This window comes from Schistocerca americana, chromosome 3 (assembly GCF_021461395.2).
Source record: "Schistocerca americana isolate TAMUIC-IGC-003095 chromosome 3, iqSchAmer2.1, whole genome shotgun sequence".
In the NCBI taxonomy this organism is placed as follows: Eukaryota; Metazoa; Arthropoda; class Insecta; order Orthoptera; family Acrididae; genus Schistocerca; species Schistocerca americana.
Window position 1 is genome coordinate 405,559,832 of NC_060121.1, and position 20,099 is coordinate 405,579,930.

General features: G+C 44.8%; 1 protein-coding gene across 3 annotated transcripts in view; it reads right to left on the reverse strand.

Moving 5' to 3' along the window:
- The window catches only part of LOC124606279 (F-box/LRR-repeat protein 2), a 730,587-nt gene that overhangs the window by 104,441 nt on the left and 606,047 nt on the right, over positions 1–20,099 (reverse strand). For all 3 annotated transcript variants that reach the window (XM_047138259.1, XM_047138261.1, XM_047138260.1), the window contains 2 exons: positions 16,606–16,762; positions 3,773–3,890 (listed from right to left, as the gene is read on the reverse strand). In XM_047138259.1, the coding sequence (XP_046994215.1) occupies positions 3,773–3,890; positions 16,606–16,762 (275 nt within the window). The remainder of the gene's footprint in view (positions 1–3,772; positions 3,891–16,605; positions 16,763–20,099) is intronic.

Below are 20,099 nucleotides of genomic sequence, written 5' to 3' on the forward strand. Positions count from 1 at the left end.
ACTTGGATTCATCGGACCAAAGGATGTTCCTCCACCAAGTATTAGGTTTTTGTTCATTTCTCCGGGCAAAGGCTAACCTTTTCCGAACATTAGCTTGTGAAACATGTGGCTTCTTTCTTGCAATGCGCCCATTCAATTTTGCAGATCTCAGTCGTCTTTGAATCGTTGAGGTTGATGGTTGAACATCATGTTCGTCGCTAAACAAAATGGCTTTCAGTCGTGGTGTTGACAAAAATGGGTCTTTCTTCACTTCCCTAGTGATGAGTCTGTCTACGCGAGGAGTAGTTACACGAGGTCACCCCCTGTTCTCCACCTGCGGCTTTGTTTGTTTTGACCGTCTCATGGCGTTCTGGACTCGTTTTCGCGAAACGTGCAAGACATTGGCTATTTTATTCATGGACATCCCACTTTTGAACATCCGGAACATTACTATACGCTCATCTTCACTGGTATGCTTTGCTCTGCCCATCTAGACGAATGTAAACAAAACCACACGTCAATTTACATACAAAACAACTGCATAAAAATCAATTTAAAGGCACATGTGTAAAGCGGCTCTATTATTTTGACCCATAAGATTCTTACCTTTATGCCTCTTTTCACACGTCTAGCTCAAACGCTTCCTTTCGGACGACTAAAGATAGCAGCAACGTCTTCCCTGATGTTGTCTACAAGGGACTGACAACACGGCACTCGTGGCGATTTCGCGAACTAATAGATATCCTAGTTCTTAATCTCGTCAATAGAGGTGGCTCTATTATTTCGACCGCCACTGTATATTCCTTTTTGAAACAGCCTGTATAATGGTAAGACACAGATTTAGAAACCGTATTTTAAACTGTAAGACATTCCCAGATGCAGATGTCGACTATGACCATAATTAACTGGTTATGAACTGTAGACTAAAATTAAAGAAATTGCATGGAAAGCACGCAGCTCAGGAGATAGGACTTGAATAATTGAAGGAAACAGAGGTTGTTGAGAATTTCAGAGTGAGCATCAGACAACGTTGGACTGAAACAGAGTAAAGGAATACAACAGAAGACGAATGGGTAGCTTTGCGAGATGAAATAAGGAAGGCAGCAGTGGATCACATTTTTAAAACCACAAAGCAAAAGTAGTATTATCCAGGGATAACTCAGGAGATATTGAATTTAACTGATGAAAGGAGAAAATATAAAAATGTTTAAATGAAGCAGGCGAATGGGAATGCAGACGTATAAAAAATGAGATTGACAGTAAGTGCAAAATGAGTAAGCAGGAATGGCTGGACGACAAATGTAAGGCTGTAGAAGCTAACATTATTAGGGTTCAAATGGTTCAAATGGCTCTGAGCACTATGGGACTCAACTGCTGAGGTCATTAGTCCCCTAGAACTTAGAACTAGTTAAACCTAACTAACCTAAAGACATCACAAACATCCATGCCCGACGCAGGATTCGAACCTGCGACCGTAGCGGTCTTGCGGTTCCAGACTGCAGCGCCTTTAACCGCACGGCCACTTCGGCCGGCCATTATTAGGGGAAAGATGGATGCAGCCAATAGCAAAACTAAAGGGACCTTTGGAGGAAAGAGAAACTGCTGTATGAAAACCACGAGCTGAGATGGCAAGTCAGTACTAAGCAAAAAAGTGATAAGTGAAAGGGGGGAGGAATACACAGAGGATCTATACAATGGGAACAAACTTGAGGCCAATATTACGGAAAGAGAGTAAGTAAGTGAAGCTGAGAATGGAGGTATGATACTGTGAGAAACAATTTGACAGACCTCAGTGGAAACACGGCCCCTGGAGTCCACGATATTCCCGCACAATTACTGAGATCCTTGAGAGAGTCAGCCATGACAAAACTATTCTTCATGGCGTGCAAGATATCTTGTTGTTGTTGTTCTTGTTGTTGTGGACTTCAGTCCTGAGACTGGTTTGATGCAGCTCTCCATGCTACTCTATCCTGAGCAAGCTTCTTCACCTCCCAGTACCTACTGCAACCTACATCCTTCTGAATCTGTTTAGTGTATTCATCTCTTGTCTCCCTCTACGATTTTTACCCTCCACGCTGCCCTCCAACACTAAATTTGTGATCCCTTGATGCCTCAGAACATGTCCTACCAACCGATCCCTTCTTCTAGTCAAGTTGTGACACAAACTTCTCTTCTCCCCAATCCTATTCAACACATCCTCAGTAGTTATATGATCTACCCATCTAATCTTCAGCAATCGTCTGTAGCACCACATTTCGAAAGCTTCTATTCTCTTCTTGTCCAAACTATTTATCGTCCATGTTTCACTTCCATACATGGCTACACTCCATACAAATACTTTCAGAAACGACTTCCTGACACTTAAATCTATACTCGATGTTAATAAATTTCTCTATTTCAGAAACGCTTTCCTTGCCATTGCCAGTCTACATTTTATATCCTCCCTACTTCGACCATTATCAGTTATTTTGCTCCCCAAATAGCAAAACTCCTTTACTACTTTAAGTGACTCATTTCCTAATCTAATTCCCTCAGCATCACCCGACTTAATTCGACTACATTCCATTATCCTCGTTTTGCTTTTGTTGATGTTCATCTTATACTCTCCTTTCATGACACTGTCCATTCCGTTCAACTGCTCTTCCAAGTCCTTTGCTGTCTCTGACAGAATTACAATGTCATCGGCGAACCTCAAAGTTTTTATTTCTTCTCCATGGATTTTAATACCTACTCCGAATTTTTCTTTTGTTTCCTTCACTGCTTACTCAATATACAGATTGAATAACACCGGGGATAGGCTACAACCTTGTCTCACTCCCTTCCCAACCACTGCTTCCCTTTCATGCCCCTCGACTCTTATAACTGCCATTTGGTTTCTGTACAAATTGTAAATAGCCTTTCGCTCCCTGTATTTTACCCCTGCCACCTTCAGAATTTGAAAGATATCTTAGGCGGCGGAAATGCCCTCAGTCTATATGAAAAAAGTAATAATTCCAGTTCCAAAGGAGGCAGGTGCTAACAGGTGTGAATATTATCGAACCATAAGTCGCAGTTGGAAAATATTGACACAAATTATTTGTGCAGGGTGATTCAGTTACTCCTACCAACGTCGTTTTATGCAGCTCGCGATATTATGTCTGGTCTTCATAAACAACGTTCGAGATTTTTATATTTTCTCGCTCACTACGCGCGAACTACTAGTCATACAGAAAAAATGAACAGGACCTTTTTATAGGAAATTTAATGTAGCTGTAGTCTGTACAGGGGTATGTTTTGTATGGAGACCATGATTTTCCAGTTATTCAAGAAAAACATACGAATGTGATCTTCAAACCCACCTATACCCCCCCCCCCCCCTCTCATACCTCTCCAGTCAGGACTTCTAGTATGCTGTTCGTGGCTCTCCCTCCCATCACTGCACAAATATTTCCTACTACTCGAAGTATTCCCGATATTCGACCTTTTTTGGACTCACTTTCTGAAAACAACAGGTATTTTCCTTTCACTCACTATTTTAATTTAAAATTATAATCTAGTTTGGTCTGGGTCTTAGAAATTCTGTCTGTATATGCAGCTACGCGTTTCATGGATGACTCAGGCGATATTGAATTTAACTGACGAAAGGAGAAAATACAAAAATGGTGTAAATAAAGCGGGCGAAAGGGAATACAGGCGCATAAAAAATGAAATTGACAGGAAGTGCAAAATGAGTAAGCAGGAATGCGATGTATTTTGGGGTGACACGAGGATCATCAGACAGGCTAAAAACTGTGATTTTCTTTGGTTTACGTACCTATTAGGTGTAGGATTTCCAAGCCATTGATGAAGTTGTATATTTTCCTCATGAAACCCTCCATGAAGATCACTTCCGAAAGGCAGATGCACATGTACCTGAGTTTTGTAGGGAATGCCTAAAAAAGAGAAAACAATTTTTAAAACAGTTTTCAGTTTCAGACAAATTTCCAACTACATTACTTGCGATCTTTCAAACATCTGAATGGGTTTCTCAGAATTTGTATATTTTTTTTAATAGTAAGTAGGCCCTATAACGACGGCAACATAAAAGGGCTATATCTTTTCACAAAGTGCTATTAATAATTACTGAAATGAAATTGCCACCTCCATAATAGCTCTCAGTAAAAGAAGCACTACACTAGATGAAAATATTGACAAATAACACAATATTAATTATAGCGCAGTAGTCTTATCGTAGCAGCAAGGATGATGTATGTCATTTCATCGAATCAGTTTTAATTTTCCTCCACCACCATACTCCACGGACATTACATTTCGATTGTGAGTGGAACAGGAGCCTCTTTTCGATGTGATCGGTCGGGGACCTGAATCGCTACCCTCCCGAATATGAGTCTAATGTCTTGGCATTACGCCAAGTGGCTGGATTGATCGGACAGAGTGGGCAGATTCATAGGATCACTGTTTACGAAATTTATGTTGATTACTACACACATCAAAAAATGTTTTCATTACTCCGGTTCCCGGAACTCCTAAAGATAGACGTTGACTGTGGATATTTTATCACAGACACAGTCCCTTTGCCTGTTTAGGTATGTCACTAAACCCGCCCAAAGATGTAAACAAGCATGCATGAGCTGTGCCTATTAGACGGAGAGGGTCCGACAGTCGATCAGTTCCAGTCATTCCACCAGGAAAGAGGTACATGGTTCGTGTTGTCTGTAGTTCAACCATACCTAGAGGGTCAATACCGTGGTTCGATCGCGTCCACATTGTTACTTTGTGCGAGGAAGGGCTCTCAACAGGGGAAGTGTCCAGGCGTCTAGGAATGAACCACAGCGATGTTGTTCGGCATGGAGGAGATACAGAGACAGGAACTGTCGATGACATGCCTCACTCAGGCCGCCCAAGGGCTACTACTGCAGTGGGTGACCGCTACCTACGGATTATGGCTCGGAGAAACCAGCAACTCCACCATGTTGAATAATGCTATTCGTGCAGCCATAGGACGTCGTGTTAACGACTCAAACTGTGTAGAATAGGCTGCATGATGCGCAAATTCACTCCCGACGTCCATGGCGAGGTCCATCTTTGCAACCACGACACCATGCAGCGCGGTGCAGATGGGCCCAACAACATGTCGAATGGACCGCTCAGGATTGACATCAAGTTCTGTTCACCGATGAGTATCGCATATGCCTTAAACCAGACAATCGTCGGATACTTGTTTGGAGGCTACCCGGTCAGGCTGAACGCCTTAGACACACCGCCCAGCCAGTGCAGTAAGGTGGAGGTTCCCTTCTGTTTCGGGGTTGCATTATGTGCGGCCGACGTACGCCGATGGTGCTCATGGAAGGCGACATAACGGCTGTACAATATGTGAATGCCATCCTCCGACCGATAGTACAACCATATCGGCAGCATATTGTCAAGGCATTCGTTCTTCACGGACGACAATTCGCGCCCCCATCGTGCACATCTTGTGAATGACTTCTATCAGAATAACGACATCGCTCTACTAGAGTGGCCAGCATGATCTCCAGACATGAACCCTAGCGAACATGCTTGGGATAGATTGAAAAGGGCTGTTTATGGACGACGTGACCCACCAACCACTCTGAGGGATGTATGCCGAATCGCCATTGAGGACTGGGACAATCTGGACCAACAGTGCCTTGATGAACTTGTGGATAGTAAGCCACAACGAATACAGGCAAGCATCAATGTAAGAGGACGTGCTGCTGGCTATTAGAGGTACCGGTGTGTACAGGAATCTACATCTACATTTATACTCCGCAAGCCACCCAACGGTGTGTGGCGGAGGGCACTTTACGTGCCACTGTCATTATCTCCCTTTCCTGTTCCAGTCGCGTATGGTTCGCGGGAAGAACGACTATCTAAAAGCCTCCGTGCGCGCTCTAATCTCTCTAATTTTACATTCGTGATCTCCTCGGGAGGTATAAGTAGGGGGAAGCAATATATTCGATACCTCATCCAGAAACGCACCCTCTCGAAACCTGGCGAGCAATCTACACCGCGATGCAGAGCGCCTCTCTTGCAGAGTCTGCCACTTGAGTTTATTAAACATCTCCGTAATGCTATCACGGTTACCAAATAACCCTGTGACGAAACGCGCCGCTCTTCTTTGGATCTTCTCTATCTCCTCCGTCAAACCGATCTGGACCACCACCTCTGAAGGCCTCGCTGTATGGTGGTACAACATGCAATTCATGAGCAATAAAAAGGACAGACCTGATGTTAATGTTGACCTCTATTCCAGTTTTCTGTGCAGGTTCCGAACTCTCGGAATTGAGTCGATGAAAAACTTCTTTTGATGTGTATATATAACAGACTTTTGGTCTCCAAAATCGTACTAATAAGCGAGCTTAAAATTTGGTCCATAATTCTTAAAGAACAATTTGGTTTCAACGATGTTGGTCTCTAGTGCGACCGACGACCCTTACTGGAAGCGGCATTTTTCAGCACTTGGAGTGCTTACTTGTTGCAGTAACCTACGAAATACCATTACTGAAATGACCCATTACTGAAACGGGAGCGAAATGTTTGGTGTAATCTATATAGAATCATACAGATATCGCATCGGTCCAAATTTAAAAATGTATACATCTTCGATAAAACAGTACTTTCAAAAACAGGAAAGAACGTATTTTTACTCTGTTGCCAAGCAATCAATATGAGACCTACCTTGGAAGTAAATTTAAAGGTTCTCTGTTGAGTTTGGAACTGTATGAGGGATGAACTGAACTTCACCTGTGAGGACTGTTTGGGAGGCTCCGTTGATGGATTCGTGTCTCGAGCCAGAATTTCTTTCGCACACGTGTCAATCTCTTCGTCTCAGGATAGTACTTGAACTAACGTCAAAAAATCCTTCAAATGGCTGAGAGCACTATGTGACTTAACTTCTGAGGTCATCAGTCCCCTAGAACTTAGAAGTACTTAAACGGCCGGCCGGAGTGGCCGTGCGGTTCTAGGCGCTACAGTCTCGAACCGAGCGACCACTACGGTCGCAGGTTCGAATACTGCCTCGGGCATGGATGTGTGTGATATCCTTAGGTTAGTTAGGTTTAATTAGTTCTAAGTTCTAGGCGACTGATGACCTCAGAAGTTAAGTCGCATAGTGCTCAGAGCTATTTGAACCAAGTACTTAAACCTAACTAATCTAAGGACATCATAAACATCCATGCCCGAGGCAGGATTCGAACCTGCGACCGTAGCGGTCGCGCAGTTCCAGACAGTAGTGCCCAGAACCGCTCGGCCACTCCGGCCGGCGTTGAACTAACGTCCTCAATTCTTTATTATATATATTCGAATCTCTACCTCCCCCTATTGTTTTTGACACCTACAGCTTCCTTTAGTACCATTGAATTATTTTAATGATGTTTTAGACACCGTCCTCTCATTGTGTCCCGTCTTCTAGCCAGTGTTTTTAAATACGAGGGCTATTCGGAAAATAAGGTCCGATCGGAAGCGGTATTGGAAACCACTATGAAAACCCGATTAAGTTTTGCACACGTGTATTGGGTTGTGTCCTTAGTGTGCCAGTCAGTCGCGTCAAGTCACCCTTTTCAGTTCTGAACAAATAGTGAAGACGTAAAGGTACCTAGAAAATACTGTCTCCCAGCAGGTATGAGGGCCTCGTGAGAGGATACGCCTGATGTCATGCAGCCCACATAACATAGCTCTCATGCGTTTCCTCCTTCATGACAATTCTTTGCTGCACTCTACAGGGGCAATGAAGAGACAGCGTTTTCGATGGGAAGTGTTTGATCGCCCACAACACAGTCCGTAGCTGGCTCCTTCTGAGAGTCATCTCTGCTTACATGAATCGCTGGCTATGAAGACAACATTTTGGAACAGACATCGAGCTGTAGACCAGTGTAGAGAATTAGCGGAAAGCACAGGGGGCTGTCTTCTATGACGAGGGTATTGGAAAGTTGATACAACGCTACGACAAATGTCTATGTCAGAGCAGGAACTATGCAGAGATATAGCTGGAAGGTGTAGCTAATTGTCGTAAATAAAACATAAAAAAATGGTTCAAATGGCTCTGAGCACTATGGGACTCAACTGCTGAGGTCATTAGTCCCCTAGAACTTAGAACTAGTTAAACCTAACTAACCTAAGGACATCACAAACATCCATGCCCGAGGCAGGATTCGAACCTGCGACCGTAGCGGTCTTGCGGTTCCAGACTGCAGCGCCTTTAACCGCACGGCCACTTCGGCCGGCAAATAAAACATATTTCAATTTTTACAGTGGCTTCCATTTCCCGAGTCATCGGACATTACTTTCCGAATAGCCCTCATGTTTCTTTCCTCGCCTATTCTGTGGAGAATAACGTCATTATTAGTTCACTCATTTTGAGCATTCTTCTGTAACACCACATCTCAAAGGCTTCGACCCTCTTCGGGTCCTCCCTCGGGCATGGGTGTGTGTGTTTGCCCTTAGAATAATTTAGGTTAAGTAGTGTGTAAGCTTAGAGACTGATGACCTTAGCGGTTAAGTCCCGTAAGATTTCACATATATTTGAACATTTTTTTCTTCTTTTCCGGTGTCCCCACAGTCCGTGGTTCACTGTATGCAATTCCATGGTACGGACGTACATTCTCAGAAATTTCCTCCTCAAATTAAGGCCTGTGTAGGACACTAGTAAATTTCTTTTAGTGATAAGTATCTTCTTTTTCCGTAGTAGTCTGCTTCTGAAACCCTTCTCTCTCCGTTGGCCGTTATGTGTTTTTTTACTTCCAAATTAGCAGAGATCCTTCAATTCACTTATTACATAGTTCCTAGTTTTGACGCTAAATTTATAGTCAATCTCATATTTGCCACTATAATTATTTTCATCTTTATTTGGCTCAATCTTACTCTAGAGTCTGCGCTCAACAGACTGTTCATTCAATTGGCAGCTTCTACACTGAAGAGCCAAAGAAACTGGTACACTTGCCTAATATCGTGTAAAGCCCCACGCAAGCACGCAGAAGTGCCGCAACATTACGTGGCATGGACTCCACTAAAGTCTGAAGTAGTGCTGGGGGGGAATTGACACCTTGAATCTTGCAGGGCCGTCCGTAAATCCGTAACAGCACGAGGAGGTCGATATCTCCACTGAACAGCACGTTGCAAGGCCTCCGAGATATGCTCAATAATGTTCATTTCTGGGGAGTCTGGTGGCCAGCGGAAGCGTTTAAATTCAGAAGAGTGTTCCTGGAGCCACTCTGTAGCAATTCTGGACGTGTGAGGTATCGCACTGGACTGCTGGAATTGCCCAAGTGCGTCGGAATGAACAATGGATATGAATGGATGCAGGTGATCAGACAGGATGCTTACGTACGTGTCACCTGTAAGAGTCGTATTTAGACGTTTGAGGGGCCCCATATCACTCCAACTGCACATGCCCCACACCATTACAGAGCCTCCACTAGTTTGAACAGTCTCCTGATGACATGCAGGGTCCATGAATTCTTGAGGTTGTCTCCATACCCGTACACGTGCATCCACTCGATACAATTTGAAACGAGACTCGTCCGACCTGGCAATATGTTTACAATCATCAACAGTCCTACGTCGGTGTTGATGGGCCAAGGCGAGGCATAAAGTGGGCCTTCGGCTCCGAAAGCCCATATCGATGATGTTTCGTTGAATGGTTCGGACGCTGACACTTGCTGAAGGTCCAGCATTGAAATCTACAGCAATTTGCTATCACGCTGAACGATTCTCTTCAGTCGTCGATGGTCCCGTTCTTCAAATGGCTCTGAGCACTATGGGACTTAACTTCTGTGGTCATCAGTCCCCTAGAACTTAGAACTACTTAAACCTAACTAACCTAAGGACATCACACTCATCCATGCCCGAGGCAGGATTCGAACCTGCGACCGTAGCAGTCCCGCGGTTCCGGAGGTCCCGTTCTTGCAGCATCTTTTTCCGGCTGCAGCGATGTCTGAGATTTGATGTTTTACTGGAGTCGTGATATCCACGGTACGCTCGTGAAATAGTAGTACGGGAAAGTCACCACTTCATCGCTACCTTGGATATGCTGTGTCCCATCACTCGTGCTCCAACTAGAACACCACGTTCAAACTCCCTTAAATCTTGATAACCTGCCATTGTTGTAGAAGTAACCGATATAACAACTGCTCCAGACACGTGTTCTCTTACGTAGGCATTGCCGACCGCAATGCCGTATGCCGCCTGTTTACATACCTCTGTATTTGAATATACCAATTTCTTCGGCGCTTCAGTGTATAATTCTTGCTCACTTTCACCGGCGATAGCAATGTCTTCACAAATGTTTTTTTCCGGCAGCTGTGGCCGAGCGGTTCTAGGCGCTTCAGTCCGGACCCGCGCTGCTACTACTGTCACAGGTTCGAATCCTGCCTCGGGCATGGATGTGTGTCATGTCCTTAGGATAGTTAGGTTTAAGTAGTTCTAAGTTCTAGGGGACTGATGACCTCAGAGGTTAAGTCCCATAGTGCTTAGAGCCATTTGAACCATTTTTGAACAAATACTGTTATTGACATCATTCCACTCTGAGTTTTAATCTCACTCCTAATTCTTTTTTCTTAGAGCCGTCAATGCTTCTTTGATGAACAGCTTGAACAGTGGAGAAAAAACACTGCGTCCCTTCCCTTCGCCCTCCCAGCACATCTCTGTTGGTGCTCCATCCTCATTGTTTCCTCGTGGTTCTTCTATGTACTGTATACTAGATCAGAAAACCGACGATCCCGGGTATTTATTTATTCGAATCTTCTATTAGTTCATCTCGTCTTCCCTCCTCCCTCTGTCCATCTCCTCCCTTCCTTTCTCTCTGTGCATTTCCTACTACCCTAGCTCTGTCTATGTCCTCCTCTTACTGTCTGTGTCTATCTTCTCCTTCCCCTTCGCTGTCTGTCAATCTCCTCATCCTCTCTTCTCTCTCAACCCTATCACACTTACCCCAATAGGAGGCTGGTGGCTCTTACCCCTACGGTATTTCTTTCCACATTGTAACTAACATATGTGCCAAATTTATTTGAAATCGTTCCAAGGGTGTAGGATGAACTTTTTACCCGCAGTTCTAATGGCTCTAAGCACTATGGGATTTAACATCTGAGGTCATCAGTCCTCTATACTTAGAACTACTTAAACTGAACTAACCTAAGGACAATCACACACATCCATACCCGAGGCAGGATTCGAACCTGCGACGGTAGCAGCAGCGCGGTTCCGGACTGAAGTGCCTAGAACCGCTCGGTCACATCGGCCGGCAATACTGACAATGAGCAGGTCTCTCTCCACAAATCTACTAATCTTCTCACGCAGATATGTCACTGCCACCTCATAATAGATCTAAGTTCTCTGACAACAGTGTGGCTCAAAACAGTTCTAGCTGTCATTTTTTAATTTTTTAATTTGTAATAGCTTTGAGTAATTTCATATATACACTCCTGGAAATTGAAATAAGAACACCGTGAATTCATTGTCCCAGGAAGGGGAAACTTTATTGACACATTCCTGGGGTCAGATACATTACATGATCACACTGACAGAACCACAGGCACATAGAAACAGGCAACAGAGCATGCACAATGTCGGCACTAGTACAGTGTATATCCACCTTTCGCAGCAATGCAGGCTGCTATTCTCCCATGGAGACGATCGTAGAGATGCTGGATGTAGTCCTGTGGAACGGCTTGCCATGCCATTTCCACCTGGCGCCTCAGTTGGACCAGCGTTCGTGCTGGACGTGCAGACCGCGTGAGACGACGCTTCATCCAGTCCCAAACATGCTCAATGGGGGACAGATCCGGAGATCTTGCTGGCCAGGGTAGTTGACTTACACCTTCTAGAGCACGTTGGGTGGCACGGGATACATGCGGACGTGCATTGTCCTGTTGGAACAGCAAGTTCCCTTGCCGGTCTAGGAATGGTAGAACGATGGGTTCGATGACGGTTTGGATGTACCGTGCACTATTCAGTGTCCCCTCGACGATCACCAGTGGTGTACGGCCAGTGTAGGAGATCGCTCCCCACACCATGATGCCGGGTGTTGGCCCTGTGTGCCTCGGTCGTATGCAGTCCTGATTGTGGCGCTCACCTGCACGGCGCCAAACACGCATACGACCGTCATTGGCACCAAGGCAGAAGCGACTCTCATCGCTGAAGACGACACGTCTCCATTCGTCCCTCCATTCACACCTGTCGCGACACCACTGGAGGCGGGCTGCACGATGTTGGGGCGTGAGCGGAAGACGGCCTAACGGTGTGCAGGACCGTAGCCCAGCTTCATGGAGACGGTTGCGAATGGTCCTCGCCGATACCCCAAGAGCAACAGTGTCCCTAATTTGCTGGGAAGTGGCGGTGCGGTCCCTTACGGCACTGCGTAGGATCCTACGGTCTTGGCGTGCATCCGTGCGTCGCTGCGGTCCGGTCCCAGGTCGACGGGCACGTGCACCTTCCGCCGACCACTGGCGACAACATCGATGCACTGTGGAGACCTCACGCCCCACGTGTTGAGCAATTCGGCGGTACGTCCACCCGGCCTCCCGCATGCCCACTATACGCCCTCGCTCAAAGTCCGTCAACTGCACATACGGTTCACGTCCACGCTGTCGCGGCATGCTACCAGTGTTAAAGACTGCGATGGAGCTCCGTATGCCACGGCAAACTGGCTGACACTGACGGCGGCGGTGCACAAATGCTGCGCAGCTAGCGCCATTCGACGTCCAACACCGCGGTTCCTGGTGTGTCCGCTGTGCCGTGCGTGTGATCATTGCTTGTACAGCCCACTCGCAGTGTCCGGAGCAAGTATGGTGGGTCTGACACACCGGTGTCAATGTGTTCTTTTTTCCATTTCCAGGAGTGTATATAACAACATTGTACTTCCTAGATCTAAGTTTTCCGTCAAATATGTGAACCAAAAATTTCATAATGTGTGTCAAGAAATGTCGCAGTCTATAATAGCTTTTTAAATTTCTATATATACAACACCTTTGCACTTCCTGTGGCTAAGTTCTTTGCCCAGAACTTACGAGTTTCTGTGTGAGCAACATCCTTACATCTGCTACATGGAAGTTCTTTGACCACAGCCAACATGCTTGTATGTAAACATAGTGTAGTGCACATCATAATAGTGTAATATGAAGCTATACCTGATATATGGACGTGAAAATTACCATAAGTGTGTAACTAAGTGGCAAAACTATCATCACAGCATAACTGTAATAATGGTGCTTCATCTTTTTGTAAGTACAGATATATTTTCAACAAATGCTGCGTTACCACTTACAATTGCCCCACTTGTATTTGTGTAGTCACCAGCAAATAATTTTTTTTTTATTTATACAGTGATCTCCAATAGTACAAACATGTAAACGAATGTATAAACACCTGAAGATTGGCGCAAGCCCGAAACCGGTCGTGTGACGAATAAACAACCTTTTATTGTGACTGGTAGTGGATATTTTTCTACAACCCCAAATATATTTCACCTGTATGTCCAGTGAATTTCGCCCTGCTGTTTGATTTCCACGCAGTTTAATGTTCGTGACGTCATATCTCCTGAGCTATGTATCATACAGTGATATATTTTTCTAGGTACATGCAATGGAATATGTGTATACTGTCTGCAAAATGTACTGCGAACAGAGTTAGTAGTATAAAAGTAATAAATTAAAAAAAAGACGTCATGGACGATGCGGCAGTTTCTCATGCATGTCAATGTTCATGATGTCTTATATCCCGATCTATATGTCTCAAATTGATATATTTTTGAACATACAATCAGTAGCATATGCGGATACTGTCTGCGAAATGTGTTGCGAATAGAATCAGTTGAAAAGAAATAATAAATTAAAACGTAATGCATGATGCGGCAGTTTTTTTTTCCGCATCTCAGTATTTGATGTCATACCTCCTGAACAAGGAGTCGTTCAGTGATATATTTTTGTAGATACATTCGGCGGCAAATGTGGATTTTGTCTGCTAAAGATGTTGGGAACATAGTAAGTGGTGACGAAGCAATAAATTTAAAAGTCCCGCACGATGTGGTAGTTCATCCACGCGTTCAGTGTTTATGATGTCGTATGTCCTGAATTAATATCGTACAAGGATGAAATTTTTCCGGTACATTCAGTGATATATGTGAATACTGTCTGCTAACATGTCGCGAGTACGGTTGGTAATAAAGAAGTAATAAACTAAAACGTCATGCATCATGTGGCAGTTTTACAGCAAGAACAGCGAAAATTTAATAATCGACCATCTTTTTTCTCTTTTTAGGGGGGTCATCAGCGAGAAAAAGTTTACTAAAAGTTTGAAATTATGTGTAAAGTTTGTTGTAAGTCTCTAAGTGCCATCATTCTCAAATACTGGATAACTAAAGTATAGGTAGTCTCGCGTCGTGGGGGTACACAGATTTTTCATCCCACTCCCACCTTTTTGATAGGTGAGTGGTTATTACTCCCACAGTAATTCTTTCCATACAGTAAATTACGTGTGTACCACGTTTGGTTGAAATTGGTCCAGTGATTTAGCAGGAAAGGTGGAATATGCATACATACATACTGTAAGTACCGGGTGATCGAAAAGTCAGTATAAATTTGAAAACTGAATAAATCACGGAATAATGTAGATAGAGAGGTACAAATTGAGACACATGCTTGGAATGACATTGAGTTTTATTAGAACCAAAAAAATATAAAAGTTCAAATAATGTCCGACAAATGGTGCTTCATCTGATCAGAATAGCAACAAACAGCATAACAAAGTAAGACAAAGCAAAGACGATGTTCTTTACAGGAAATGCTCAATATGTCCATCATCATTCCTCAACAATAGCTGTAGTCGAGGAATAATGTTGTGAAAAGCACTGTAAAGCGTGTCCACAGTTATGGTGAGGCACTGGCGTCGGATGTTGTCTTTCAGCATCCCTAGAGATGTCAGTCGATCACGATACACTTGCGACTTCAGGTAAACCCAGAGCCAATAATCGCAGGGACTGAGGTCTGGGGATCTGGGAGGCCAAGCATGACGAAAGTGGCGGCTGAGCACACGATCATCACCAAACGACGCGCGCAAGAGATCTTTCACGCGTCTAGCAATATGGGGTGGAGCGCAATCCTGCATAAACATCGTACGTTCCAGCAGGTGTTTATCAGTCAGGCTGCGGATCTACATCTACATCTACATCTACATGATTACTCTGTAATTCACATGTAAGTGCTTGGCAAAGGGTTCATCGAACCACAATCATACTATCTCCATACCATTCCACTCCCGAACAGCGCGCGGCAAAAACGAACACCTAAACATTTCTGTTCGAGCTCTGATTTCTCTTATTTTATTTTGATGATCATTCCTACCTATGTAGGTTGGGCTCAACAAAATATTTTCGCATTCGGAAGAGAAAGTTGGTGACTGAAATTTCGTAAATATATCTCGCCGCGACGAAAAACGTCTTTGCTTTAATGACTTCCATCCCAACTCGCGTATCATATCTGCCACACTCTCTCTCCTATTACGTGATAATACAAAACGAGCTGCCCTTTTTTGCACCCTTTCGACGTCCTCCGTCAATCCCACCTGGTAAGGATCCCACACCGCGCAGCAATATTCTAACAGGGGACGAACGAGTGTAGTGTAAGCTGTCTGTTAGGTGGACTTGTTGCATCTTCTAAGTGTCCTGCCAATGAAACGCAACCTTTGGCTCGCCTTCCCCACAATATTATCTATGTGGTCTTTCCAACTGAAGTTGTTCGTAATTTTAACACCCAGGTACTTCGTTGAATTGACAGCCTTGAGAATTGTACTATTTATCGAGTAATCGAATTCCAACGGATTTCTTTTGGAACTCATGTGGATCACCTCACACTTTTCGTTATTTAGCGTCAACTGCCACCTGCCACACCATACAGCAATCTTTTCTAAATTGCTCTGCAACTGATACTGGTCTTCGGATGACCTTACTAGACGGTAAATTACAGCATCATCTGCGAGCAACCTAAGAGAACTGCTCAGATTGTCACCCAGGTCATTTATATAGATCAGGAACAGCAGAGGTCCCAGGACGCTTCCCTGGGGAACACCTGATATTACTTCAGTTTTACTCGATGACTTTCCGTCTGTTACTACGAACTGCGACCTTCCTGACAGGAAATCACGAATCCAGTCGCACAACTGAGACGATACTCCATAGGCCCGCAGCTTGATTAGAAGTCGCTTGTGAGGAACGGTGTCAAAAGCTTTCCGGAAATCTGTAACATATCGGTGTACCTCTCACCCGTCACGGTAGCACTGACGTTTTGCTGTCCAGAGCCATCTGTCGGAAATTTTGTGAACTTAGTTTTTTTTTGTTCTAATAAAACCCCATGTCATTCCAAGCATGTGTGTCAATTTTTACCGCTCTATCTACATTATTCCTTGATTTATTAAGTTTTCAAATTTATGCTGACTTTTTGATCACCCAGTAAATCCGTTTTTATAATTTGTGTTGCTTACCCGTCTTCCCTAAAACTAATGCTACAAAATGGAAGTAGTGTTTACCCCATATGAGAATAGAGCCATATTTGAGAATGAAGGCACAAGTTCACGTCGCTCTCTTGTTAGCAAAGCCTCCAAACTTCCGGGCGGTGCGTGCGCTGCGCTCGGGCGACGTACCTGCATCTCGCTGAAGTCGTGCAGCTGCATGGCGGTGGAGAAGTCGAGCAGCATGTGCGTCAGGTTGGGGCACTTGTTGGCCAGCTCGTGCAGCACCGTGTGCGTGATCAGCTCGATGGGCAGCTCGATGTAGCGCAGCGACGGCCCGAACCTCACGCTGCCAACACCACACAGCAGCACCTCAGACCCTGCTCCGTGTGAGCGTAGCATCGCTACTCACAGTTCATCCATGTATGTGAAAGTGCAGCTTAGCATCGTAATGAAGACTACAATAATTTTCAAAAGTATTTACTGTAACCTAGCATGCTTAGACTTTTTAGTGTAGCTATCGATATTTTGTACCTATGAGTTGTTATTGCTGAATCTGAGAATAGCTTACACTTTCGTATATGCAATAACATTTTTTTATCAATGATCTGATTATTTTTGTCTTGTCCAGTCTTAAGACCTCAGTTAATATGTAATTTACAATTAATCGTAATAATACATGGGTGAGGGGTACTTCACTGTTTTACATCGTGTGAAGATTCTTTTTGTTGTGCAAACGTATATTAATTACACTCATGCTCATAAATTAAGGATAATGCTGATACATGGTGAAACAATGTTCTGATGGGCGGTTTGCGGGTTTAAATCACTTCGGGGTATGACCATGCGATGCATTTGACCTGCGGTCGTCGCACGGTGGCGCTGGCAGCAGTCCACATACACAGAGGTGTGTTGGTGCATGACAGAGTACGGTGCAGCGAGTAAGTATGCAGACGTTGTCAGACGTGCTGATGGTGACTGCGTGTTGAAAATGGCTCAAAGAACACATACTGATGACGTTATGAGGGGTAGAATAATAGGGCGACTGGAGGCTGATGAAACACAGCAGGTCGTAGCACGGGCTCTCCGTGTGCCACAAAGTGTGATCTCAAGATTAAGGCAACGATTCCAGCAGACAGGAAACGTATCCAGGCGCTACAGTACGGGACGTCCACAGTGTACAAAATCACAAGAAGAGCAACATCTAACCATCGGTGCCCGCAGATGGCCACGCAGTACTGCCGGTAGCCTTGCTCGGGACCTTACTGCAGCCACTGGAGCAGTTGTCTCCAGACACACAGTCTACAGACGACTGAACAGACACGGTTTATTCGCCCAGAGACCTGCAAGGTACATTCCACTGACCCCTGGTCACAGGAGAGCCCGTAAACCCTGGTGTCAAGAACACAGTACATGGTCATTGGAACAGTGGTCCCAGGTTACGTTCACGGACGAGTCCAGGTATACTCTGAACAGTGATTCTCGCCGGGTTTTCATCTGGCGTGAACCAGGAATCAGACACCAACCCCTTAATGTCCTTGAAAGGGACCGGTATGGACGTCGTGGTTTGATGGTGTGGGGTGGCGTTATGATTGGTGCACGTACACCTCTGCATGTCTTTGACAGAGGAACTGTAACAGGTCAGGTGTATCGGGACGTCATTTTACACCAGTATGTCCGCCTTTTCAGGGGTGCAGTGGGTCCCACCTTACTCCTGATGAGTGATAACGCACGGCCCTACCAAGCTACCATGGTGGAGGAGTACCTTGAAACAGAAGATATCAGGCGAATGGAGTGGCATGCCTGTTCTCCAGACCTAAACCCCATCGAGCACGTCTGGGATGCTATCGGTCAATATATCGCTGCACGTCTTCAAACCCCTACGACACTTCAGGAGCTCCGACAGGCACTGGTGCAAGAATGGGAGGCTATACCCCAGCAGCTGCTCGACCATCTGATACAAAGTATGCAAACCCGTTGTGTGGACTGTGTACGTGTGCATGGTGATCAGATCCCATACTGAAGTCGGGGTATATGCGCAGGAAACAGTGGCATTTTGTAGCACATGCGTTTCGGGACGGTTTTCTCAACTTATCACCAATACTGTGGACTTACAGATCTGTGTCGTGTGTGTTCCCAATGTGCCTATGCTATCAGCGCCAGTTTTGTGTAGTGCCACGTTGCGTGGTACCACATCCTGCAATCATCCTTAATTTATGAGCATGAGTGTAATACAAAACACAATTAAAATAATTTATCTAACTAATAATATGTATACGTGAGATACACTCTACAACAAAAAACAACGAACCACGTAGGAGTTATGCAAATTGCTCATGAGTTGACATTCGAGCAGGTATCGACGGAAAATGCAAAATTGTTGACATCGGCGGCCGATCGATGAATGTGTGAAGCTGCAGCGCAATCTGATCGCGCAGTTGGCAAGGATAGTAAACAGGGGACGTGTCGATACCAAGGCATATAAAGTTTTTGCTAATTTCATTCCATGTACTCAGCTGGGCGTAACTATGCCTCGCAGACAGGAGCGTGAACAATTTTCGTAGATCCAGAATGAGATTTTAACTCTGCAGCGGAGTGTGCACTGTAAAGTTTGGAAGGTAGGAGACGAGTTACTGGCAGAAGTAAAGCTGTGAGGACGGTGCGTGAGTCGTGCTTGGGTAGCTCAGATGGTAGAACACTTGGCCGCGAAAGGCAAAGGTCCCGAGTTCGAGTCTCGGTCCGGCACACAGTTTTAATCTGCGAGTAAGTTTCATAATTTCCGTAGATGTCACCATTTGAGGGAGGACATTTACTTGGACCCCAAGAATGCGGCTGGAGTAATCGGTGAACCACTGGACATTTGAATAGGATGTCACAAATCGGTGAACCGTGGAGGAACTGAGCGTCAAGAAGGCAGCAGTCGACCTAGAGAGACGACAGAACGCGAGGACTGGGCAATAGTGAGAGAAGCACTCAGATCCCCGGATTCATTATTATCATCGATCCGAGATGCAATTTGCGCTTCCGTGACAATAGGATCATTAATAGGCGGCTCATAGAAAGGGAGCTGAGCTCATGGTGCCCCTTGCACCGACTGCCATTGATCTCTGTACAACAGTAAGCCCGTTTAGAGTAGCGCCGGGAACATTCGACGTGGAATGTCATTGACTGGAGTAGAATCACCTTCAGTAACGAGTCCCGCTTCGAACTGAACTGCGATGACGAGCGAAGACGTTTCTGGAAATGCTCCGGGAAGCAGTGAGATACCAATCTGACTGTCGCTCGCCATACGGACCGACAACCAGGAGTGACGCTCTGGGATGTCATTTGATATATATATATATATATATATATATATATATATATATATATATATATATATATATATATATATCAAATTGAAAGTTTGGAAGTTAAGAGGCGAGGTACTGGCAGAAGTAAAGTTGTGAGGACGGGGCGTGAGTCGTGCTTGGGTAGCTCAGATGGTAGAGCACTCGCCCGCGAATGGCAGAGGTGGATAAACGTGTAATTGACTTGCTCAATTTGTGAAGCTCTTTCTCTTGAATAAATCATCCAATTTTTCTGACATTTTAATCATTTGTTTGTCTGTATATGTACGAAACGTCTACCAAATTTCGTCGCATTCGGATAATTCCTTCGTGGTACTTATTCATATATTTATTTGT